Source organism: Aulonocara sp. 'chitande type north' Nkhata Bay, linkage group LG8 (genome assembly GCF_057382095.1).
Source record: "Aulonocara sp. 'chitande type north' Nkhata Bay isolate Kocher_YH1m ecotype deep benthic linkage group LG8, A_spYH_male_GT1.1, whole genome shotgun sequence".
Lineage (NCBI taxonomy): Eukaryota > Metazoa > Chordata > Actinopteri > Cichliformes > Cichlidae > Aulonocara > Aulonocara sp. 'chitande type north' Nkhata Bay.
The window spans coordinates 16,555,410-16,583,070 of record NC_141351.1 but is presented as its reverse complement, the minus strand read 5'-3'; the positions used below and the strand labels follow the sequence as shown (position 1 = coordinate 16,583,070).

The window sequence follows — 27,661 nt, the reverse complement described above, 5'->3', positions numbered from 1 at the left end:
TATCGTGTGATGGGTGTGATGCAACAAGAGCAGGTTAGACTTCCGGCCTTCGAAGGGCGCTTTCAAGTGATGTACGTTTGAGTTATCGCGTTTTTCTCGTAGACATCTTACGTCACTCTCACGGAAGTGTTTGTTGTTTTTAAAGTAAGCTAATAAACTGTAGCATCGCTTCAGTGAAGTAAAAAAGTACGGGTCTACGGTTTAACAATAACAAAAGGCTGGAAAGGTTTCTATGCTGTCCTTCGAGTCTCTTTCTAAGTAAAACGCTATCGATTAACACAGCAGCTGCTCAAGTTTTTTGGATCATTGTTGGCTCAAAAATAGTTAGCACGTAGGCTAACCAAAAAGATACGACTGCGTGAGTCGTTTGTAGATAGCCTATCAACTATCTGCTGAATGTGAAATGCAAACATATGTTTCCCTTTATTGCCATGCATTAAATTTTTAGTGTGATAACTAGTAAGTTAATGGGCTAATTTAGTAATTACGTTCATAACTAAAGCACTGGCATCTACTTTCTAAAAAGAGATTGCGTTATGTATGGCTGCGCACCATTTTTTAGGATTTGTTCATCTACTGAAAAAGGGACTGTATAAGAATCAAGTCTGTGCAAAAAACAGCATCCTATCTTTGGCGTCAGCTCAAGTTGTCCTGTAAGTGCACATGTACGGTGCAGTCTTCAAGTTTAAATTGAACCCGCACGGCACGGACATGTTTTATGTGTTGTTCTATTCTTTTGTAGAATGACTGCACTGACAGACTTAGAACCTTTAGCAAAACGACTAAAGGTGGGAACAAGTGCTCCATTGTCTTCTTCATCTTCTCGTGGAGGTATTTGTCTAAAAATATTTCCCCCCCTGCAGAGCATATTACTACATTGCAGTATCCCCCCTTTGTAAAATAAAAATTCTGTGTTTTATTTGTCAGGCTCACTTTCGAGTAGTCAGAGCGTCGGTGCTGCGACTTCAGATCAAGAAAGAATGGAAAATAAAACCGAGAGAAAGGTGGTAATAAGGCCAAAAACAAGTGGAGCAGGTGACTTAAGAGGTGTCAAAATGAAAGGTCGCCTTCAAAGAATTGGTCCAACACAGCAACAAAAGTTCAGAAATACTCTTGAAAGATGGTTGATCAAGCCAATGGAAACCTCGAGTACAGGAGATGTGTGCCAAACCCAAAATGATGAAGAAATGATGGATGATGATGGTTTTCAAAGCACCTCAGCTCAGTCTTTAGAGTCCAAAGAAGCTGAAATACTTTTTGTCACTGACACAGATGAAGAAACCCAGCCATTAACTCCAGCAGACTTAGATCAAGATCCTCCTGTATCACCAGCTGCCAAAGATTCTGCAGGGAGTGATCTTACACCAACATTGCTTCAAAGTGATGATGATTTAGAAACAACAAAAATGGACACATGCCCAGCAACCTCCGATGGTTCAGTCAAACTCAATTCTAAAATTACAGACTTCTTTTCGGGGGTGTCATCACCAGGTTTTCCTGGGAAACGACGCAGGTCAGAAAAGTCTCCAGAGAAACAAGATACAGAAAATAAACCTAACCCTTCTGAAGTCAGTTGGCTCGGGACACCAATAAATGAGCTAAAGAGGATGCCAGAATGTGGCAAACCACTTCCTCCACTGAAGAATGTTCCTGGCCATCACACCGTGATGATTAGGGTTTGATCAGTTCTCTCCTATTCAGATGACAGCACAGATATAGTAATATACCTAACAATTCAAGAAGTTAATGTTAAACCTAAAAATTCAAGAATTCAATATTAATTGAATTTGAAATTCACATGTGATTTTAAGAGATTTTGTTGTGATTTCATCTCAGTGTTTATCCTGAATATATAGAGTAGACATACTTGTATTATTAATCATGAGACTGTTTGGTTTGTGTACGTGGAATGTCCATACTAATGTCATTTATTTTGATTCCCATTAACAGACAGATCTTCTTCAAAAGGATAAAGTTCCTGTTCCATATCCCACTAGATTTCAGGATGCCTGGGATGATGTACATGTCAAGATGCCTTGTTCCAGCAGGAACTTATTTCCTATAGAAGATGAGGTAAAGGCTCAAGTGTTTAAAACTTATTTTCGATGTGAATTAAGAAATGCACATGAAGTTACAGGTTGAGGGCATAAATTCGCAAGTTCTACTTAAGTTGTTTAAGTTGTGGGTTATGTAATCAGTGCAGTCACATGATACACATTACTGAAGGCAACTATTTAATTATTTAAAGCATCTAAAGAGAACCATAATTAGATGGCAAAACTATGGATGATGAATGAATGTAAAAAAAACAAGATGTATGTAAAAAACAGTCATAGTAAATTAATAGTATGTGGAAAAGAGAATATTTAGGACAAATGTGCATGGTGCAATGTCCTATCTGATGAGGCAGTGATGCTTCATGCTCAAATAACTAATCACATAGTGTTTTGAGTGTCACGTCTTACTCGTATAGTGTCCTAACATAACAGTGACAGTGGATGCTAGAAGCTTCTCTGCACCAGTGCTACATAGGCCATCACTGTAAACTCTACCCAGTTTAGCCTTTGTTTACTGTCTGTAATAACCTTTGATAACATAAAGGTATCATAATTCAGTTAGTTTTTAAAGATTTCTTTATATTAAATCAAAAACTTTTATTAATAATAAACAACGTCAGGAACATTCCATGTACTTTGTGATTTAAAAAAAAATCTTGCATTAATTAAAATTTAATGCATAACCTTTAAATTTACTGTTCATCAAATGTCACGTGCTTAGGCCTTACCTTTGACCTCAGTATTATCTTTCTCTCCTGTCTTCTCTTTCATGCCTCTTTCTTGATTTCAGAGAGTAAAGCTGTCACACTTTAAGATTTTTCTTCTTCTAGGGAAATAGAGCAATTGATGCAGGTTGTGTTACAAACTGCACAGAGGGAGTTTGTATGTTTGCTGATATTTGTTGAGCTGCATTTAAAAATGAAGCATCTTAAACTCTGTTTATGGTTGCTCATGAATTGCTAAGTCCAAAAACTGCAACTTTACTTGCTTTAATGACATGAACACATGACAGGAATGAGAAGTAAAAAAAAACAATGTGTGCAGTGTGCAGATGGGACCATGGGGTGGCGTTAATTTCTCGCTGATATCAGAGGTAAGCAGCACCAGGCTGCAACACAGAAAAAAAATCAACTCCTTTGATATTTTTGTGAATTCAATGGACTCTAAAATGTGGTTCACTAACTCATTAATGCTGCTCTGGATCCTGCCAGCTCACTTTAACTCCTGCTTGTTAGTTGCAATAGTTAGAACAGTTCTAAGTTTGTAACATTATAGCTGGCAAGATGTCAAAAAATAGCAAAGCGTATGGTGCTTATTCATCCAGGCTGGGGTTATTCCTTCAACAATAGCTGTAAAGATTCCTCACATCTCTGAAGTTATGAAGTACAACAAAACAACACAGTATTATTGTTTATACATAAAAAATCTCAGACCTGAAATGTATACTTCCACAGGAAACACAAGAACTGCAGAATAAAAGTCGGTGGGAGCTGATCAAGGAAACTTTAAACAAGACATTTACAAATCCTCATGAGCTGAAGGTACGTTTTGTCCTTTCATTGGCAAGACAGTATGTCTCCTCTAGTATGTCTCAGTTGTTGTTACCAGACTCTACCATAAGATGGCATGATTAACCCAGAAACCAAAATACTGTCACAGAATTTAAGTAAGCTGACACTTTAAAAATGCAGGGATGCATACATATGGAGTAATTGTGACTTGAAGTGATGTTTAAGATTAATTTTGATTATCAATCTTATATGTTTATTTTTGTGATATTACAGAATGCAATGTTGAAGTACAGTGCATCACATGCCAAGAAATGGGACTTCGCAGCGCTTCATTTGTATTGCACAAAGGTAAACAGCATAGCTATCAGAGTGTGATGATTAATAATTGTTGATTTTTTAATCGCGTTGAAAATATAGTGAATTAAGCATCTTTTGTTTGGAGCTGTCATCGAATTAACACTGACACAGAGGTCTGTAATCACACACAAGCACATCTTAAAGATGTCAAAAGATTAGCTGTAGTATAATAAAGTATTAAGTAGCTAAGTATTAACTGTCCAATCATGATGCTTAATTGCCAGCAGAAAGCACCGTGTTCATCTGTTAATTATTCTGCTATAAAAACACTATTAAAAAGCAGTATGAATCAGTATCAGTAGATAAGACTAATAACCAAATTTGCAGCTCCATAATTGCAAATACTATGAAGACATTACAGACACAACTTGTTTGAGGTTATTGATACTAAGAGAGATTTGTCTGGTTAAATCCTTGCCATCCACACCTGGACTTCATTAAAAGGATATTAAAATGATACAATTGTACCTTATAAAAACTTAAGATAATTGTTTTAACGGAGAATATAAGGTAATTCTAAATTATTCTAAAGTTCTCTTACTAATGTAAGGAAATCAAGTTTTGATAGATTCCCCTTGAAAACATTTGATTTGTTTTGCCCTTTTTCAGACTTTCCTTTTCCAGCATTACAGACATGAGAGTGAAAACATTGCTCATAATTATAGAGAATTTCACAGGTTTTAAGATGTTGTTTACATGATTTTTTTGGTACTGTCCCAAGCTAAGTAAAAGCACAAACAAAGATGAGCCTGAGTTGCATCATAATTTCCAGAGCACTGTTGGTTCACAGGTCTTTGCTCAGAGTTGTCAGCGTCTTCTCCGGCCTTGTTTGGAGCCCATCCATCATCTGTCTTAATGTGCTCTGTGTCATTCTGTGTAGAGAATCACAGAGGACTGTACTACAATCTGCCTCATGAAGGGGATGCGAATATTCCACTTGAAGCGATAGCTGTGTTTTTATGTTTAATATAAGTAGCACTGAGCCCGTAAGAGTAAGAAATACTCTTTTTTTTTCACGGTGAAGTATTGCTACATCACCATGTACTACATGGCATCAGCTATATGTTTCACCGATATCTCTTATGCCGCATGAAAAAGGACACGTAAACCTTTTTTCATCAATGTCATTATACCAAATGGGTTTCTGTTATTTTGCTGAGCAATAATGGATTTAACAGCGGGACAGAATCCTGCAGCCCTTTACAGGCAAAATGGGAGTCGAGAAAATATTTGGTCTTTAGTCAAAAGGTCACATTTAGTAACTTGTCAGAAATGAAAGTGGTTGAGTTTACATTCTCGGAAACTGATTTATTCCAGCCTTATGATGTCAAATAAATTGTATGGTGTATGTATGATATAATTTATGTTATAAAGGGAATTCTGTTAGCAAATTTTCAACATGTTAAGGCTGAGAAGCTTTAGCCATAGGCTAAGTATTATTGTTTCAGCTGGCTTTGGATTGTGTCATTTGTCAATTTGAATGACAAAGTTGTCTTATATCATACAAAAAAATACCAACTACCAATGAACATTTCATATAAAGTCACATTTTAGATGAGGCCCCTTGTAAAGTGTAGATAGAGACATCAAACATCTGCTTGTGTGCACATTTGACTGCTAAATTGTAAAAACAAAAATTGGTATAATTGAGGGTTATGTTTGATACCAGCTGATAACTAGTGACGTAAGTGTCACTGATGGGCACCGTACTTAACTCTTTTACTTTTGTGCCATATAGAATTTACTCAGAACTTTCATGTGTTACAAATCTGTGATTTTTATATCATTATTATTAAAGGGCTGAGGCCACCAGAGCCGAGCTCCACCTCCCGATAACGAAATCACTGCTTGTTAGAGCTCAGCTTTAGCTCCATCAGCATCACAAACTCGCATACAGAATTGCCCCTTAAACACAGTAAAGTTAGCCACAGTAGACTTATTATTACTTATTATTACAAATTCAGGAGATGCCAAGTGAATAAAAAGTAAAGAATTAAAAGACAGCTATTCCAGTTATTCTACTAATGGAAACACAGTTTCTTATATTAATCCTATAAGCTCTTTTAGATACAATATTTTATTGAATGATAATTCTATAATAAACAGAAAAAATAAGATTGCTTGTTTTTTAAATGCACAAATGACACAATAAATTTAAATAACTGTCAGTCTTCTGCTTTTTATAGTTTCAGTGGAACTAATTTCTACTAAAGGGTAATTCTCCCAGTTGAACCAAGAATTAACCCTGGAATAAGCCAATAGTCTTCATGTGTGTAAATGATCCAAGAGAGCAAGTAGAGTTTAGTATTTGTTGACATTTAATTAAAAATAAAAGCGTTTGCTTTACTTCCAATTGTGTGGAAAAGCGAACAGCGTAGAATAATGCACGCAGCTTTTCACCTCCTGACGTCTCCCGTGCTCCTTGCCACATTGTATGATTTGAGTGTCAGAGAAAAGGAGGGATTGAATAGCATGGAGTGACGGGCCAGGCAGTTTCATTGAATATTCATCTGAGGACGGATTCCTTATGAATAAGTGAACATCTGTTGACAGAAAGCATCAGTTTTGTTCTCTTTCATCCGCCCAGTCAGTGCTGTATTTACAGTTAGGAGCATGTGTGTTTTACTTTTACATGGTCTCATGTCCGTGGACTTGGTTAAGCAGATTGCTTTAATTTGTAGACCTGTTGGGAAAACCTCTGGTTTCTTGCTGCTTACACCCCCACGTCTTGGTTGATTGCTTTGTCATTTCGGTGCGATGTACAGAGCAGTATGAGGTCATACAGAGAGTTAGTATAGCTGATTTGATGCACGTCTTCTTCTGATTTAAAGAGTTCAGCTTATACTGCCTCAGCTATTTCTACTGTCTCCTCCGTCAGCTGCCTTAATTTATAATGCCTGTAGGAGCAGTTTACGATGTCAGCTAGGTCATTACTTACAACACTGTTTAGTCAGGCTTCTTTTGCCATAATATAAATGTCCAAGGCTAAATCAACAGTAAAGGCTTCATGTGCTGGGAACACACTGTCCTTTCTATTTCAGACACTTGGTCATTTGCATCTCTTCCAAGAAGACTGTTTAATCAGTTGGCATGCAAGTGTAACCTTGATGAAATTGCTCTGTTATTGATCATTCTGACATTTTGTAGCCAATATGGATGTAAAAAAAAAAGAATATATAATGTCTGTTATCTATACGATTCATAAATGTGGTGTAGTCATGGAGGATATGCTACTATGGGGTGATATTATTATTAACATAGATGACCTGTCCCACTTAGACTTGATGTATTTTTATAATATGTCACCACATCTTTCACATTCTCTTTTTAATTATCAGTATAAGAAGAGAACAGTTAGCTGTAACAGTCATTGAGCTCCCATAGATGTTTTACATCTGCATATTGTGGATTGGAATGCCCTTTGATTTTCTATAGTGCAGATATTTCAACAGTATTTGTTTCACCCTAAAAATTTTGATATGGATCATAGCTCGTGATTTTCTCTGTCTGTCTCAAACTAATCAGCCGAAACAGCTAATAATGTCACAGCTGATATTTGTGGCAAAGCAACAAATATAAACAGATCTCTGGTTCTCTCCAAGGTCCTGGAGCCTGATGCTGCTGAACATCTGTTTGAGTCCCTGCTGCCAGACATGGTGCAATTAGCGCTGAGAGCATCTGAGCTCTGTACCAAGGTAAATCCGTTGCTAACCAATGGAGACCGACATACTGGTCTTTAACATTATAGATCATTGCAGCACATTGATCAGAAAAGTCATATAATCCTGTAAAATCATAGTAAAAATTATGAGTTCAAAACACATAAGATGAGATGTTTTAATCATCTGGATCTTACATCGTGTAGTTAGTGTGTTTTTGCAGTAGGAAAAAAATTCATGCCCTAATTTGACCAAGCAGCCTATCATCTTGTTAAATATTACTTCACTGCATTGATTTTATTTCTACTGTGATTCATTTAAAAACTCAAACGGTCCCTCACAAGTAGGCACATTAGCCAAACAGATTTGTAAGGGAACATTATTCATGTAGCAAACTCCGCATTGTTCTTCCTTGCTTATACAAATTTATTTATAAAATCATAACTGTAAATCTCCCAGACATGAGGGTGTATGGACTTTGATTTAAATTAAAGGTTGATTTAGGAAGCACATAATGGTGCAAGATTATTAGGATTTTTTTCAGCGTCTAATTCAATAAATTGACAGAACAAATTATTTTGACCTTCCTCGGTTGTACCTATTTTCCTCTTCTAGCCAATACCCCTCCTCAAGGCAGGCATGAACCACTCCATCACCATGTCTCAGGAGCAGGTGGCATGTCTGCTCGCCAACGCCTTCTTCTGCACCTTCCCCCGACGGAACTCTAGAAAGACCGAGTACTCCAACTACCCAGACATTAACTTTGTCAGGTAATCTGGGGATGTACTACTCTTTGACTCATGGTGCTAAACGTAATATGATGTTGTTCGGTAAAGTATGTATTCGGGACAACTAACTTCATTCACTATGCATGCTTTCCTTATTGTCACATGACATAATGCTGGTCTTTGTCAGGATTATCAATGTAGGTCTTCACTTGGAAAGTATGAAGCATGGCTTGAGGGAAACCAGGGCCCAGGATGTGCAAAAAGGGAATCCTGTAGTAAAACATTTTGAACATAGGAGTATCAGTGTTGGCTAATTGAGCCACGCAGCAAGCTCCTGGTAAATGCAAATCATCCATCAAGCCTATCATTGAACTTTTTTCATACATAGAAGAAGATAGATAATGGCGCATTTTCACATGGATTTTTTCTACTGAGTGAACACAGATGTCTCAGGAAATGTTTGTTCATGAAAATTTGCTTCAGAGATAGATGTAAAAGCATCATGGGAATTCATCAGTAAAATGTATGTGAGCTCAATTCAAGAATTTAGAGATATTACATAGTTTTGCATTTTCTTTGCATTTTGATTTTAACTTTCATTTCCTTTTTCTTTTTTGTTTTTAATGCAGTCTAGTTCAGTTAGAGTCCAGAGTAGATTTTCTTGTTTCAGTTTAGTTTTTGCTGTTTGAAAATATTCAATTTTAGTTTTCATTGGTTTCATTGTTAATTTTTTGTCTTTTTGATTATTATTATTTGACGGTGATTTGTCAGAGGAAAGATTTAGGAAATTGGTACAGCTATGAGAATAAAAACACAACTTACAGAGTCTCAATAAACACGCCCATCAGTGCCTCAACAGGCACTTTGTTAATACAATTTTACCAAACTAACAAATACTAGAAATATGGATGTTCCCTGCATTTTTTTAAGTTTTCTAAGTTAGGAAAATCATTAAAGTTATTCAATTAATTCTAATTAGGTCTAGTTTCTATTTTTATTTTTGTTATGTAAATTTTTACACACCCGCTTTTAGTTTTTGCTTTAGTTTCAGTTAACTATAATAATCTTGCAAAGATTAAGTGACAAACTATGACCTAAATGACAGGTTGAACAGAAATGTGCTAGAGCCAACCCTGAAGGGAGTGTTTCTCTGAACGAACTGGTGCTGGTGCTTTCCGTTGAACATAAATTTACATTTATTCATCGAATTTGAACGATGCTACTGTTTGCTTTCTCTTGCACTTGAACGTTTCTCCAGTATGAGAATGTAAAAACAAGTGCATTCCATTCAAAAACACTGCATGCGACAAACATTAGGGTGTTTTCTTAATTCTGCAAACTTTCACTGTGGAGATTGTGTGGGCGGTGTAATGTAAATGAGTCTGCAGTTCACTGCAGAGTCATCTCTGTTGGCATCACATTGTAATTACCTAAATGGAAGAGGAAATTAGATTAACATTGACTCAGATGGCTGCTTGTGACAATAGAGAAGGCCGTTGGCTATTTTGCAAAAGGCAGTAAAGGAGTTCACTGGCATCTGAATTTCATTTATGTTGTGGTTGTGCTGTAATTTCAAAGAAACTGCAGCATCGTCCCCTTTTCTTCCTGCGCAAAAGTGTCCTAAATATCCTATGTGGTATGAGACAGAAAATTAAGTTTATTTCATTATTCAAAATCCTTAATACATTTTTATTTCACAGGAATACCCAGAGGGTTACTAAAGGAAAAACAAACACTCATTATCTGCGAATTTATTTATTTATTTTTATCTCAAAGCAGTCTTCTTATTTGCATTGAGATAAAAGTGACTATAAACACTATTATCTTTGAGGGTTTTTTTTCCAGCATTGACTCTGCCATTCAACATGTTCTTCCTGAAACTGTATCTATTATTTTACCACAGAGTGCAGCTAAGTTTATTAGAAACCCAGCAGTTACACTAAATGTAGCTATATACACCCTTTTACTGAGTTGCATCATACCTTCTGTACATCAGTTGGAGGTAAATTTATGTTATATAATTATATATTAATACCGTATTCCCTAAAGACTGTATGGCGATCTGTTACTAAAAGGCTGCCTTATGTAGTAGCTACCTTATGTCTAAGACATTTTCCCCGGGGACTACATGAGGCATGATTGTTTCTCGAGTCCACGCTGACAAAGAGAAATGAGTGCTGGAACTGACTTCAATGAATGAGTTTCCCATCCCCTAAAGGGCTCTCAGTGCACTGAGCTTTTGTCATTATTTCATTTCCTTCACTTGGAATTTCTCTCTTTATATTGTGGCATGTGGGGTGAGCTGCAGGGTTTTTTAGAGTGTGCTTGAGTGGGAGATGGTGGGCTTAATGCTCAAAGTGTATTCAAACCCATCCACTGCGCCTCGCTGTTAGCAGCTTTGTGTGTATCTGTGATATATTCCAGGGGGATTGCCTTTTTGCCTCCTGAGGACTCTGTTGCTTAAAAGGGACACGGGGCTTCTTAATGTATCCCCAAAGAGGGAGGCCTGTTTCCCTCTCTCTCTCCCTTTTTGAGTGAGTGCTGTGAAGTGGCACATGAGTATTGCTCTGTGATGGCAAGCCTGGGGCAACTCCGTTGTCGTAACAGCGAAGGAGCTCCTACATAACCGGCTACTGACTGAAAAGGGAACTGAGTGAGAGGTGAACTAATTCATATCAAACGTTAAAGCATGACTGAACTCACATGGCTAAAGTGGACATCCTGTGTCTCAATTTTTCTTGGTCCTAGCTGTGGCATTTTGATTGTGAGGGTTGGGCATTTGGTTGGGATGCTGTGTTAAACCAACTTTCTTAAGAAGTAAGCTTTTAATTTTTGTTTAAAAAACCGGATGTACAATATCAACAGTTATGTAATTAAATCCACGATTTGTTCTCATCTGCAGGCTTTTTGAGGGGTCCTCTGCAAAGAAGACTGAAAAGCTGAAAACCCTTATGTGCTATTTTAACAGTGTTACTGAGAAAAGTGAGTGGTCACATTTTCTTCATGTTAAAAATTTACTGCCACATAATTGTCTTGCCAGATAAAACATTTCCCTTGTTTTTTGCAGTGCCTACAGGTCTTGTAACATTCACCCGAAAAAGTCTGAATAAGCCACCAAATTGGAAAAGGTATAATAATATGATGTCAAAATAATATTATATGATGTATTCATTGGGCTGTTTGGAAACTAGCATGGATACATGTTCACATGTTCTTGATGTTGATTAAAAACTGGAAACTGTTTCAGCTCACAGACTCCACTCACGAAGCTCCACATCACCTGTGAAGGAACCATTGAAGATGATGGGTATGGAATGCTTCAGGTAAGAGAGAGTATGCGAGGAATGCACGAGTTGGAGAGACTTGAACCCATTGAATCTTTGCCCAAACGAGCTGTTTGTTGGAGTGTGCTTGGTTCCCATCCTCTTTCCCTTTACTGAGCCGCCTCATTCTAGAGTCTTCCACCCAGAATGCTTACTACTGCTGAAAAGGCCTTTGAGGGAGCATTTGATGTGTCGGAGGGAGTTTGCGCTGGGACTGGGGTCGAGGCCTCTGAGCCTCTTGTGCTCTCTGGGTCGACGATACTTCCTGTATACTGTCAGGATGGCCTGCTCTGGCTTTCACCTTTTGTTTGCCTCCAGTTGCCACAAACTGACAGTTGATGTGCACATATGAAAAGCTCCGGGGCACACTGCAACTTGGATTGATGGATGCTCCATGCTTTGTTGGGGTGGGGGCTGTGGTGAGGTGTTGACAGCCTGTCAAAGCAGACTTTGGAGGCTGGCTCGCTGTCCCAGAGATGAGTGACCAGTTTAGGGAGATCTGCTCTCAAACTGCTGCTCATCCCTTTGCAGCTTCTTCCTGGGGTTGTGAGGGGTTTGGTCTGGTCTGTCTACAGGCCAATGAGCAACTGTCAGAGATGAAATTGTAAGATTATATGTTCCACATGGGTGCTTTCTGACGAAAACAATCAATTCACGTCTCTCTGAGCTGAATCAATGAGATGAACGTTTGTTCTGAATCACAAACAGACTGAAATAGCAGTATTTGTGACTGGAGAAATATGTTTATTTTCACCTGTAGGACTGCTCTCTTCATTTGAAATTTGCTACTGGCAGCCTCATACCTAAATGCCTCTCCTGGGAAGAGTTTATTTTGGCATGGAGGACAGATCTCTGAGTAATGCCAGCACCTTAGGGCACCTTTCCAATCAGCTTGTCAGGGATTCTGTCACAAACTGAATAAAAAGGGCAAAGACCATTTCATGAGGTGCTTTCTTCCTGTTTCCAAAGCTGTCCATTTTAACGTCAGACAGAATGTTAGCAGTTAGATATTTTCTTTTTATTTTCTAACATTTTCACATGTGACAAAACAATAGATGCTGCAAGAGTATTAATAATGTTTCATAATCTTTCCTTCATCATCAACCATCTGTCTTGATTTGCAGGTGGATTTTGCTAATCAGTTTGTGGGAGGAGGTGTCACCGGGTCTGGTCTGGTTCAAGAGGAAATACGTTTCCTTATTAACCCCGAGCTAATTGTTTCTCGTCTCTTCACTGAAGCACTGGATCATAATGAATGTCTGATTATCACAGGTAAGTGACAAACACTCTTTAACCTTGTTAAACAGTAGTTGTTACTAAAGGAATCCTATTCAATGATTCACAATTTAATCATATGATTCCGATCAAATCAATAACGCCATAGTCTCATTCTTCTACTTTTCTTCTACTTTGCTTTTTCGAATTTGACAGTAGAGAAATTGCATTGATTTCTAGTCAAACCCAGCATGGAGAACACATTGCACAGCTTCAGTTTACAGCTTTCTGACTCAGCATGGGGCTAAAGGATGTTTGTGGCAATTGTCCTGTTTTCTGTATCTGTCCTTGTCACCTGTTTTCTTTTGATTGGGTACACACGGTAAATTCTGGAGACAGACTATGCTGTTCTGATTGCGCTGTTGGGGCTTTCTGTTGAGTAATACTTCAGAAAGGAGTGTTTGCCACAAACAAGGCTGGAACAGGCCAGTAGACCCAGTAACAAGAGCATCCCTTAGGGAGCCCCAGCAGGAGGCTGATGGCACCTGTCTGCTTTGTGGCTTGATTGTGTTCGATGAAGACTTTAGACAACCAACCAAGATACAAACTAACAAAAAAAAAACAAACAAAATAAACAAACCATACTTAAATTCTCAAATATAATGTGACAGTAAAGGCCGCTAGTGGAACCAAGTCACACTAGTGAGTATGGTTGATGTGCCTTCTGATAGAAGTAAACAGAAATAGATTAATTGGTTTCACTGTGCAAGTGACCCAAAGCATACTGCTAAAGCAACCAAAGCAGTTTTCAGGGCAAAGAAATGTGATATTCTTCAGTGGCCAAGTCATCTAATCTCCGCTCAATAGAGTGTGCTACTCAGTTATTAAAAGCTTTAAAGTGAATACAGAGAAACTCAGAAACAATCATCAACTTAAGTACGTTAGGGCAAAGATTTAGCAGACCATCTCAAGGACGAAACAGCATGTGGTGATGTTCATGCGCTCTAACTTCAGGTAGTCATTGACAGAAAATTATTTTCATCCAAGTATTAAAGACAGTATTTAAAATTCTGTTAGTTTAGTCCATTTACCGTAGTTTTCAGGTCATAAGCCGCTACTTTTTCCCCACACTGTGAACACTGTGGCTTATACTGACGTGCGGCTAATAGGGCTGAACGATTATGGAAAATAATCTAATTGCGATTTTTTGCCCCAATATTGCGATTGCGATGCGATATGCGATTATTTTTTAAGGTCTTTGTCTTCTGTATTATTAAACAAAGACAAGCAATACATCATATAGTATGGCCAATACTATATTACATTAATTTTAAACTGTTCTTTCCTGGAAGACAGACCTCTGTTATGATGACATGAGGTGATGCATGAATTGATGACTGACATTTTTATTTAACTACTTCAATCACAACAGTATATTTGAACATACACAATAGTTTATTTTTAGCTTACAAACATCTGAGCATAAAGTGCTGACAAGGAACCCTGGTGTAAACATTAAAATGAAAGTCAGTACAATGTGCAGATTGCAGAAATATACATAAACAAAATCAGTGGCTTTACCACACTCAGTTTTTCGACATCTGTGAACTACTAGACAGTCATTCAATTAAAAAATAATATTAAATAAATAAAACTAATAAATAAAAAATACACACATCTTACTGATCTCTGCAGTCAGTAACATTACACATAAAGTGCAAACATAATAGCAATTGTATAAACACACACACAAACACGCCTTTAAAATTTAAAGGCGTGAAATTGGACGGTCTAGCCTTCTGAATCAGAAGGCTAGTTCTGATTAGCGTCACCGCTGTCTCGGTGGAGTTTAATAAACTCGGCCGTCTGCTTCTTGCTATCTAAAATATAACCAGACACTGGTGTAAATTCTCGACTGTCTCATACTTCTGTTTAATAAGTTTTCTGTTTGACGTTTAGTCAGCTGTGTGAAAACCAAGGAGGAACCCACCCGGGGGATTAATAAAGTTTTATTTTGTCTAATCTAATAACTTTAATCTCAGCCAAACCGATTTACTCACGAACAAACAAAACACTGAAAAAAGCCCAACAATAACATTTTTAGGTTGTCTAAGTGACTTATATATTACGTTTAACCCGAGCAGCGAAACTCCGCGGTGATCTGAAAATGATGTGCCGGGAGTTGTGCCGTTCTCGGCCGCATCAGTAACCCTCGAGCTCCCGGCTAGCTGTCGAGCTGGTGGGTAGCAGACGCCTCTGAAAACGTCGAAGCACTTTTGCAAATATGGGATATCTTGATAAACCGAGCAGATATTTGATGTTTACACAACTACTTTCTCGCCTGAAAATATGTTAAAAGTTTATTTTGTGACCCAGAAAGATTAGTATGAGTAATTTTAAAACTTAGTAGCGGCCGCCATTGCTGGAAACTGGAGTTTGGCTGGGCCGCGCTATGAATTCTGGGATATGGTAGTAATTTGGACAGCCTTCGGCACGTCGCTGTGACGTAATCGGTCTACAAATGCGGCCTCAGGAGGATGCAGCCCATCAATTTGGACATGTCCAGAGTATAATCGCAGCCTTTGCGGTTAGAAAATTGCACTTGATCATGTCGCGATATTATCGCAAATGCGATATATCGTTCAGCCCTAGCGGCTAATGCATTTTTTTTTCATGCGGCCAAAAACATTTTGCCTGGTAACAGTAGACCAATAAAATTGATAAGTAGTATATATACAGTATATATTTTTAGCGGTTGTTAAGAGACGTTGTAATGTTGTTTGTGCACTGTTCCGTAAAAAAACCATAAGCAACGTAATTTGTGTGTTACTGATACGTACGTATACTTAAAGGTAGCCGTGTTACAGGCGCTGTTCGAGGGAAAAAAAGCATTTGCAGTATGTATTTTTGTATGTTACCATAACGTTTATGTTACCATGTTTATGTTACCTTACGGATTGAATTAAACGTTAAAAATCCTCACATGTAGTATTTCTGTGTAAATATCTCATATTACGAGTGAAACGCATACGGCTTAAAATCCGGTGCGGCCTGTACAAGTACAAAATTGATTTTCTTTCTAAAATTAGAGCATGTGGCTTTTAATCAGGTGCGCTCTGTAGTCCGGGAATTACGGTACTTTTGAGCCTCTGGCAGATGTCAGAGGTATGTAATGTAAATAATTCCTTTGCAGTTAATGCAATTCTTTTGTTAAACTATTAGAATTAAAGCTAAAAGTCTGCACTTTATTCACAGCTTGAATTTTTGATTTGACAAAAACAAAACAATTTGTCCTTGTCTAAATACTTATGGACTTGACTGTGTTCCATTGATGTATATGTGTATTAAAAAAAATTTAAATTAGTCAGATCTGTCTCTCTTTGGCCCCACCGGACTTATTTATGCACCATTTATTTGAGTTATTTTATTTTGTATAACTGATAGAACATATAAGCTGCTGTAATTAATCCAGGTGTCTGCACAGGCCACATATTACACATTTTTGAAATCATGCTGAGTAAAATCACTATGAAGTACTCCAAATATCTACTATGTTTTTGCCTATTTCAGCTTGTTGTTTTGCATTGATTGCAATGTTTTGGTTAATCCACAACTCATTTCGATACCCTTAAGGGACAACAAACATCATGGATTACATTATATCATGTTTAAATAAAAACATCTTAAATTAAACGTCCTCCTTACATAGCACGTGCATTGGGTAAGAACAGGAAGTGAGGTCCTAGAGGCACCAGTCATACTGCAGCATAAGAGTTTCTCACTCTCATAGAGTCACCTTGAGACTTCTTGCTGGCCGCCTTTCCCGCGTCTCTGCTTATGCCACTTAACTTTATTACTTGGGCCCAGAATTAATTATAGCTGGAAGACCTGACTCAGACCTGCTCTACTAATGGACTCTTCCATTCCATCATCTTTATTAAACCCGGGCTGTATCTCTTGTCCTCCACGGTAAAAGTCCAAGCCTTTGCTGCAATGTGGTCATGTGGTAAATCATGTTCCCTTGTGATACATTTTGGCATACAGTACTGAAGCTAATGGATCGTACTCCTGCACTGAAATTTGCAAAAGTGCCTTATCCTAATTGAATTTTCCTTGATTGCTAGATATCTGGCTGCCAGTGGGGCGGTCACAAGTATAAATAGTATCAAGGAGAACTCATATGAACCATATGAATGGTGGTGCTGACCAGAAAATGTGGTTCATGCTCGGTGCATGCAGGAGACAGTCATAGGGATTTTTCATTTTTATTTTTTCACAGTATTTTTTTTTTTTTTTTACAGCATCTACAATTTGAACATAATTAAAGCTATATTTTACCCATGTGCTATCCTCTTTCGTTCAAATGCAGAAGTAAAACTTGTTAAAATGAGATACACTGCTGACTTTCTAGTGTCTGGTCTTCCACAAGAATGTGAGACAATTTGTTTTGATGCATTTACACATGAATGGGACGACCTTCAGTGAATTACACCCGCTGTTTTTTAATACGACCTGTTCATTTATAAATAATTTCTAAGGAACAGACACATCTTCTTCTAGCCAAGATCGATCCTCTTCAATTCTTACTAGAATAAATTTTTAAATGGCAAATGGGTTGAATAAAAAGCAAAAGCGTAATCTGTTTTGCTCCTGAAGAATGTGCCATTCAAATGCAAAAATGTTTGAGAAAAGAAATCTTATTTGGAAAACCAGTAAAGGTCAGGTGTATGCATAGTGTATGCACACAAAACCATCTAGTACAACAGCTGTAATATCCCATCTTTAGATTAGATATCAACATCACGAAAGTATTTATTAAGTAGTAGCTTTATGGGTTTTTTTATTCAGTTATAGTGCTGGGTGCAAGTTGACATGTGTTTGCCATCAATAGCGTGACTGAAAAGTACCTTTGCATGTACCTCAGTCTTTTGCAGACCTTTTGACCCAAAGTATGCATCTCTAATTTCAAATGTGCCAATGGCACTGAAGCTCAAAAAACTTCATATGGGCACATAAGTCATGTAGAAGGTTTATTTTCTAGCGCTGTTAAACTACACGAGGTATGTCATTGTCTTACTCATTTTGCTTATTTAAAAAAATAGAGGCTGGTTAATTATTAATGATGTGTCTGTCAAGTGGAGTGCACCCTAGAGATTCCCCCATGTGTTACTAATAATAGCTGCTGACCAAGGCTTCTCTACTAATCGCTTGGTTTATTCACCTTGCAGCATGAAGCATCTCTGCAAGTGCTCTCAACAGCTAGGTACTAATGAGTGTTAATGAATGGGAAGTTAATCTGTGGCCCAATTATATTGACTGTCCTGTTGTCTACCCCCCTCTGCTCCCTCTTTACGGGTGTTGAGTGCTTCGCTGTGTGCTGGTGGTCAGTCATTGCTGCTTGCATCATTTCAAGAGGGGTAACAACTTGACCTTCTGTTTTTCAGCAATCGGATGCTCTTCGATCACTTTTAACCCCCTAAAAAGTACTTAGTGCAAAAAATTAGTAATAATTTGTTTTCTTTTTCTGTGTGCATGACTTGTTTTAATATTAATTTTCCTTGTGGTTTTAAGCATTGAGCTGGGTTTAGGAGCCAGTTGTTTGTGTTACACTAAAGTATAGTAACATGGGGTTTCAACTACTGATAGCATTTAGGTGGGAGCCCTAACAGAGTTTGTCATTGCTTTTACCTATCAAAGATTTGTTATTCTGTATGTTAACACAATAAACTAACCCACATATTAGTTTTGAATCATGAAGAGAAAGATAAATAATCTTTAATTCTAAGTATGTGTAAATAAAATTGAGATTTATATGTTTATATGTTGCCTGCTTAAGTGTGCCTGAAGTTCCTGTTTGTTATTAGGAACGCAGCAGTACAGTAAATACACAGGATATGCACAGACCTACCAGTGGGGTGGCAGCCATTTGGACACAACTCCAAGGTATCTGGTAATTTTACTTGGTTTAAGACCTTTAACATTTTAAAATAATAAATAAAAACTGTTGTAACTTTGTTAGATCTCCTTACATTGATTAGCTTGTCTTTTTCACCACCTTGGTCTAGAAATATCTTGTAAAATAGTCACACTAGTCAAACTGTAGCATGACCAAAATTACTGCCAGCGTGTGCAATGAACCTGTGAAATTGTTGCTTCTGAAATAGTTGCTATGTCAACACAGCCATAAAACCCAAATGAGATGGAATCAGTTTTTTATCAGGCTGAGACCAAGTTGCCAGTTACAAGCTATCTGTTTGTGATAATATGGCCATTCACTCTGATAAATCAGCAGATATTGCAAATCTGTTGCCATCTACATACATAGAAATTCACAATTACTAATTACTTTCAGAGTCCAGACAGAATTTTGTGAATCTGAAAGAAAAATTTATATATTTCTCATTAAATAGTGATGTGGTAGCTATGGAATTTAAGCTGCAATTATTAAAGGAGTTACTGAAGGAAACATGCAGTGGTAGATTCTTTCCTTGAAATGCATGCAAGCCACACACAAACTCAACCAAGGTTTCCACTGGCCAGCTGGCCCCACTCTGAGATCCCATTTAGAAAGGTTACCATATTTAGTACACATACGTTTTCCTTTAACTTTAAATCTCACAATGGATGGATTGCCTTGTCTTTTCTGACTCAGGGCAGCATTTTGTTCCACTAAAACATTTCAAAAACATTTCTTTGATTGAATTTTTATTTCATTTTCAGTGATGGCTGGCAGAGAAGATGCACTACGATTGTGGCCATCGATGCGCTGCAGTTCAGGAACTTTCTTGAACAATTTCAACCAGATCGACTCAACCGAGAACTTAACAAGGTTGTCTTTTACTTTTGTTTCACTCCTTATTTTGTGTTATTTTTTGCAGTTGTTTTTCTTCGCTCTGTATGTTACGATGAGTTGAGTAAAGTATTTGCCCAAAATTGTTGAAATTAGGACCATAAATCTCGGAGTTCGGTATGGTCACTTATAGCTAGCTCCAAAAGTGAGTCCTCACAGACTTCATGGACAGCTTTGCAGCAGAAAGAATTATGTTTACAACTTCCTATGAAGAATTTTACCATAGCACACATCTTTAAAGGCCTAAATTTAGTATAATAAGGGATGTGGTCTCTTTGCATGCCAGGTTGGTTTTGTTGTAAGGCTGTCTCATATTAGCCAGTATTAACATCCCATTTATTATCATAGTGAATAATGGCTGCACCTTCATACCTATTGTGTGCTGACTGTTAACTCGCCAGTTCTATCCTTGTAGTAGATTCACTCCGGTAAGCGTTAATGACTTTGTGCTTCATCTCTGTCATCTCCTCTGGCCCTGCACCGGCTACATGAGGAGAGAGAATAATTATCAGGTGTGCCTGCTCCACCCCTCCCTCCAATTCTTGAGTTTACTGTTGCTGGAATTTGACACTATATGAACTGAAATCAATTGAATTGAAACACATAGAACCCCACAGCCAAGCCACTGCAATACCCAGATGCAGTTAAAACAATAGCTAAACAACAGATAACTAAACTTCACAGATGTAATCCACAAACCAGTTGGTTATGTCATAGTAGGTGCAGCCATCTTTTATATCCAGTCTATAATTTGTCTTATGCTTCACACCTGTTTAGATAGAAAAAAAAGAAAATTGTCATACATAGTGAGTGCTGCTGAAAATATACTTCCCCCCCCTTTTTAAGGGCAGCACTGTACGTTTTGATTTGGCAAATTTTTACACTGCATGCAGAGGGATATGTGTAGCAGCCTAGCCTGCCAAGTGACTTTGTTAACCACTACACTATAGAGCAGCTAGGTTTTAAAAAAATCTACTCTTAATTTCTAAATTCTCGGTTAATTTTTTACAAATTTGTATTCATGATGGTGAATCTGTAGGGAACTTCTATCACTGCCACTGAAGTAATTTCATTTTAGAATTTTGATTTGCATTGTTTTAATGGTCTGAAGCCATTTGGTTGCGAATGGGGAAAAAAAGTCTCATCACAAATGTCACCTGAGTTGATATTGACTTGTGTTTACTTTTCTCAGGCTAAATAGATGAATTATGACGTGCCATATGCATGTAATACGTACTGATAGATTGCTGTATTTGTAAAGAATAAACATAATCATATTCATTACACTGTCCATTAGGCCCAGCATGAATTCTAATAAGCATAATTAACCTTAGTGCAATTAATCACCGTTAGCACATTTGCATCATGTTAAAGACACAAAAAACAAAAACAAAAGTCCTTTGTTATGTGTAATCTTCCCATGGTTGTCATATCTATTTGTAATAGAAAATCAAGATGTTGATGTTGTCAGGTCTGCTGTCAGAAATCATGGAGGGGTTTGACAGCTCTGACAAGGATTTAAAAAATGGACCAACATGAAGATCAATCCCAGTTCGACTATTGTTCAGTTAACTGTCATATCTGCCCTTTCACAGGAAGAATTTATGACTGGTCAGTTGGAGGACGGGCACTTACAATTCGTTTTCAGTATACATCATTAATGTTAAGAGTCCCCTGCAGATATCTCATGTAACAACCTTTTGCAAATAATTTGCCATGTCACTTACAACCCACCCAACATGTGATTTCATATGTTTTTGGTTATAACACATGGGTTTAGTCAAACGAATCGATAACATTGAGTGAATAGCCATGAAGTGGAACAATGATGCTAAATGACATCGTGTTAAAAAGACATGTTCAGCCTAGTCAACCAAACCTTATTTTTCATGGCCTGTCAGCAGCATGATTGTTATTACAAAACAAATATTCAATTACTTTTTGTAGTCAAACCATTTCACTTACATCACAGCTGGACAATTACACTATTTTACCACTTCGTTAGGTGTACCATGCTTGTACTGGGTTTAACTGCCTCAGTTGGCCATGGCATAGATTCAACAAGGTTGTGGAAAAATTTATCAGAGACTTTGGTCCATGTTGACACAATAGTATCACAAAGTTGCTGTTTATTTTTTAGCTGTACATCCGTGATGTTAAGATCCCATTTAATCAAATCCCAATGTTGCCCTTTCGGACTAGGATCTGGTGACTGTGGATTTTGAAGAACAGTGAACTCATGGTCATGTTCAAGAGACCAGTTTGAGATTATTTGAGCTTCTTTACATGGCATGTTATCCTGCTGGAAGAAGCTATCAAAAGATGTGTATACTGTGATCAGAAATGGATGGACATGTACTCAGTATTGAACCCTACAGCCAAGCCACAAACCACATCCTGCCACTGCAATCCAGAAACACTGAGGTAGGCTGTGGTGTTGAAGCAATGCTCATTTGGGGCCAAAAAATATCCCCCATAAATTACAGGACCACCATCAGCAGCCTGAACCATTGATACAAGGCAAAATGAATCCGTCCTTTCGTGTTGCTTACAATATAATTACATTAAATGATTGCATTTCTAATTTTCTGCTGTCTTTGTGTAGGCTTACTGTGGCTTTGCATGCCCTGAAGAAAAAAGTCAGAACCTTTCAGCAGTTGCGACAGGAAACTGGGGCTGTGGGGTTTTCGGAGGTGACACACGTCTGAAAGGTAAGCACTGACGTAACACTGCCGTCAGAGGATCTCGTGGCGAAATGGGCTCCTGTAATCTTTGTGCACTTGGCAGTCTAATTGGAGTCTCTTCCTCGATATAACAGAATGTATTTTAGATAGAAAAGCTCCAGCAGATCAGTGTGAGCTCCATTTGTCTTCTGGGAATGCGTTCATTTACTTAAGGCCTGTTCGTTGGCTTCCTTCTATTGATCAAATGACAAAGTTAATATGTTTCATTAATAGAGAAATTGATCGCCTGCTTGAGTCCATCAATCTGTTGCAGCTTTCTGTCTGTGCCTTGTATCACTGTCACAGCAAAGGGAGCTCCTTTTTGCCAACAATTTGCAGTAATAGCTCTGCTTCTCACTTACTATCTGACTTGGAGACCTTGTGCTTACAAAGTATACATCCATCCATTTATTAATTAGCTGTAGCAAGGTACAGTCCGTTATAGGCACTATCACTACTGTCTGCTTAATGATGTGCCTCCAGGGAAGAGCTCTGTAATTCAGATGCTGTTCTCTGCCTCGATTTATTGTCTGTAGCATCGCATAGACCCCCTTTTTTTTAATTGCCGGATAATTTTTGAGGAAAGAGTTGAAAGGAGAAGGGGAGAGAAACAGCTGAAATGAAGAGATTCAGCTCAGAAATCCTGTGAAAATGTTGATTCAGTTTTGCTCATTAACTTGGCAGTGTACTAACATTCATTAATCAGTAGACACATTTCCGGTCTCTTAAAATATTCACAGCTCACCGGGGCCAGACCTGGACTCCCTTTGTAACTAATCCAGCATACTCAGTAGGGGTGAGACCAGTTCCCCAGATAACTTACCTTTTGCTGTAGGCTACAGAAGCTGATACTTCTCAGTTTTAAACAAAAGCTATTGGATGACTTTTCAGACCTCTGTTTTATTTGTCTTTGTTTTGTTTTTGCAACTGAATCTATGAACGTGTGTGGAAAACTCTTCAAAAGAATGTTCAAATTGTTTTTAGCTTCTATATTTTCCTTTCAAGCATTTGCTTGAATCCTTAATATACTTGAATACTCAGTTATTTTCCTTTCGAACTATAAATAACATTTTTTTTAAAGTCCAGTTTAGTTGATATACTGCATTGAAACATATTTTGTGTCACATACACTATTGAGGCTCATCACTGCCTTCTTTTCCTCCAGCTCTGCTCCAGATGCTGGCAGCTGCTGAGGCGGGCCGAGACGTAGCCTACTTCACCTTTGGTGACAGCCAGCTCATGACAGATGTCCACAACATGCACTCTTTCCTCATTCAGAAAAATATCAGTGTTGGTAAGGGGAACAGCCCAGGCATCATGCCAGCTTCTTGTTTTTATGAAACTTTTTGCACTTTTACATTCAACATTTTTAAATTGTCAAAGATGCAATTAAAGAAATAAAGTAAATACAGATAATATGTATTGAACACGCCACCAATTTTCTAAGTAAATATAAGTAATATAAGTTTTAAAGGTGCTATTGACATTAAATTCTCACCAGATGTCTGTAATAACCAATCCAGTCCATACATGCAAAGAAATCAAACCATAGATGTCCATAAATTATATGTAACAATGAGAAGTGACACAGAAATGGTACTGAACACGTGAAGAAAGGGAGGTGCGAAAAGGCATGGGAAGAGAGGACACCAGCTGACATCTATCAGTAATCAGAAAGCAATCCTGCCACTTTGTGCAAATTAATATCAACTGGTTTGGTTCCCAACCGATGGCCTATAAAAAGGTATCTCGTTACCATGGTGTCACACAAGAAACATTTCATGATGGGTAAAATCAGTGCGCTTTATCAAGACCTTTGCAGCCTTATTGTTGTAAAACATACTCATGACATTGGTTACAGAAGAATTTTTAAGCTACTGAATTTTCCAGTGAACACTGTTGGGGCCACAATCCAGAAGTGGAAAGAAGATAATTTCATCATAAACTGGCCATGACCAGGTGCTCCCCACAAGATTTCAGACAGAGGAGTGAAAATAATTATCAGAAGAATTGTTCAGGAACAATGGAGTTGACTGACTTGTGGAGAGCTACAAAAAGGAAGGATGAATGGAAAAACTGGGGATATTTTTGCTAAAAATCTGTTGCCATCTACCAAAAGACAATGGAAACATCCAAGGAAACTTTCAGTTGGTTTTGGAGAAAGCACATAAAGCTCTATGGAAAGCACTAAAGCTCAGAGTTCATAGAAGGGGCCCACGAAACCTTCAGGAGTTGAAGACTGTGTGAAAGAATGGCCGTGGCATGACAAGCTGTCATCACGATCAGGCTTTTGCATGTTCGATACTTTTTCTCGTGTCACTTCATTATGTAACATAATTATGTTACATCTATGGTTTGATTTCTTTGAATGTCTGGATTGGATGGGTTGTTGCCGACATCTGGTGAGAATTTCATTACAATAGCACCTTTCGAAACATATTTACTTAGAAAATTTTTATTATTTTTACCAGCTGTAATAATCCAATTATTTTTTGTTATGAGTTTTGGAAAATAATATGATCTCATGAACCATGAAATTTCCATCCTATATTTCAGTCTAATATGAAGATTAGACAATATCTCCTTGTCTTGTTACAGGAAAGGCGTATGATCTCTTGGGGCAGTATTACAGCTCAGAGTGCAAGAACTGCCTTGGTCGACGCCCTGACGTCAGCCTCTATTCCTTCATCTACCAGCAGGTCAACTCCTCCCTGGCGCCTGATGACTCCAACATGGGTTCAGCCAGACAACACGCACCCACTGACTGCCATTAAGGTTAGGTGGCTGATGAGTCACCGTGATTTGCCTTTAAAAAATGAACATTAAATGAATAAAATATTTTCAGTTCCTTTGCTTTTTTAACAAAATCTATTTTCTTTTGTTCATATGATGGTGGATGTACCAGATGTGGTTTTAACCACAGGCTGATAAAAATGATAATGAAGGTCTAGCATGCATACCCTTTAAAAAAGGCAGGGGGTGGTTAGTTATGGCCGCGTCTGGCACTGTACTCCAAGATGTGTTCATTTGGCTGTAGCTGGTAATACTGCAGTAGATTGAGCTTCAGTGTGACGCGATTGTGATTTTAATGGTGAAGCAAAGGTTGCCATCCATCTTCTCAGTTTGTCATGTTGCCTATTTTTTACACCAGCACATATCCAGCCTAATTGAATTGGCTGTCAGAAATCAAGTTAGAGGAAAAGAGTAATAAGAATTGTGTGTTGGAAAGCTTGCGGTCCCAGAAAAGTGGTTTGATTTAAAGAGCAGCCTATTTCTCAGCAATAATCGCTTAACTTCTGTGTTTATTTATTTGCAGGCATTGAAAATGGATCCATTCAGATTACATTGTTGTGGGTGTTTCTCTGTTTGTGATTGCAATTAAGATATTAAAAAATAAGTGTTTGCGTCTTCCATTCATTTCAATGTAAAACAGTTTTCTTTGCCTTTTTAATTTTTATATAACATCACTAGAATTAAAATAAATATTCTTGGCAAATTTTGTTTTTCAAAGAATTAAAAAAGGTTACATTAAAAATCAACAGCACAATTTAAATTGAGCCACAAATCTCATCTCTGACTTGATGAATGATGGTTCCTTGTCCCACAGATGTTATAGCAAAATGACTTTCTACACAGCCTTACCATTTATCTGTCCCCAACTATTGCTTCATCCTTTCCTTCACAGTTTAATAAGGTCACACCTTTTATATAAACTGCACATGACACCTCATTAAGTGAAGAGTAGATCATAGAGCATCCAGTCAGATCTGGGAGTCAGGTAGTGGGAATCTGTGTGATTCGTCTGCCTGTTATACAAAATGCAGCTTCTTTTGCGTCAAGAAGCTGGCTGACCGAAGTTTCTGCAGGTAGATCTTTGGCACAATGTGTTTAGCTTTCATGGATTTCCATGGGTCTTTATTACAATTATGTATTTAAGCCAATTTGTGTTAAATAAAAGCTGATTAACACCATTAGCAGTCTGACATTGATACAGTTTTATCCTTTAATGGTAACTAAAGCATGGGCTCAAGCTGTAATTGTGTACTTCAATGAAATAGATGATGTTTTATTTCACATTTGACCATCATTTATTCAAACGCAAAAGTTGTTATCTTTCAATTTATAGATTGGCCAGTCTGCAGAGGTCTATATGCACTATTGTGCAAAAATCTAGAGCCCCCTGTCATTTCTTTATTTTGCTAGGAAAAGTGAGTTTGAAAGGCAATATTTGGTAGGACCACCTTATTTTTCAAAATCAGCCTGAACCCTTTTAGAAAAGTAGTCTTCAGGAATAGTTCTCCAGTCTTATTGAACCACATTTATGGCTCTTCTTTGCTTGTTGGCTGGCTTTAGTTCTGTTCTCTTCAAAATGACCCCACACTGATTCAATAATGCTGAGTACCAGGCTTTAAGGAGACTAATTCATGACTGATAGTGTTCCAGTGTTTTCTGTCCAGGTATGCTTAAACCGCATTGGGAGTGTGCTGGAGATGCATGGTGGATCAAAATCTAATGGTACCTTTCAGTATTTACAATTCCATTGAGTTTGACAAGATCCTCAAAACCTCAAAATTACCTTTGCAAACATTGCAATATTTCTGTTAATAGCTATTTGGGGCTAAATACTCATTTACAACTGGCATTTTTAATAAAGTCAACAAAAGAAAGGGCAACAAATTGTGTTTTTTGTGACACGTTGCTAGTAACAAAGCTCTACTGAGGATTCAGTACAATATAAAATTGGTTCTTTGCTAAGTTGTCTGTTGTGTGGAGACACAACACTGGTTTATCCCTTGAGTTAGGTGTCTTTTTCAGCTTCAAGGATGTATAGATGATTGCCAAGTTGTTCAATAAATGAAAATAAATTCTTCTGAAAATTGTCAGGTACAAAGACTGCACTGAAAATGAGTGAAAAAGCAGCAACTGTCCCAAGAAAGCCTGACTCATTTGTAAGTAAAACATAAATTACAATCTGCTCAAGAATTTTGCACAGTACTATATGATATTTTTTTTTGTTGAATGTTAATTTAGTTTTGTTTGCTGAATGGATTCATGGGAGCTTGTAAGTAAATGAGAGATATGTAGGTGCCTCTAAGCTTGGTGCTGTCTGCCTTTATAGAATCAGGGCCTGAAGCAGGGGGTCTCTCTTTGTACCTTGCTGGCTTCAAAAAAGCCTTTGGTGGCATCTCTCCAGAGGGGTTCCACCATAGACACACAGGGGTATCCTACTGGACTGAT

At 37.7% G+C, this 27,661-nt stretch overlaps 1 protein-coding gene across 1 annotated transcript; it reads left to right on the top strand.

Annotated features, from left to right (window-relative positions):
• Nucleotides 1-97: 97 nt before the first annotated feature.
• On the top strand, nucleotides 98-27,249 carry LOC147323514 (poly(ADP-ribose) glycohydrolase). The gene is made up of 17 exons (XM_086303913.1): nucleotides 98-653; nucleotides 743-831; nucleotides 928-1,676; nucleotides 1,951-2,073; nucleotides 3,512-3,598; nucleotides 3,842-3,916; nucleotides 7,528-7,620; nucleotides 8,200-8,354; nucleotides 11,215-11,294; nucleotides 11,380-11,440; nucleotides 11,560-11,635; nucleotides 12,760-12,907; nucleotides 18,715-18,793; nucleotides 19,571-19,679; nucleotides 22,306-22,411; nucleotides 23,589-23,717; nucleotides 25,022-27,249. The coding sequence occupies exons 1-17, from the start codon at nucleotides 541-543 to the stop codon at nucleotides 25,195-25,197; spliced, it is 2,448 nt and encodes an 815-aa protein (XP_086160039.1). The 5' UTR covers nucleotides 98-540; the 3' UTR covers nucleotides 25,198-27,249.
• The last annotated feature ends 412 nt before the right edge of the window (nucleotides 27,250-27,661 follow it).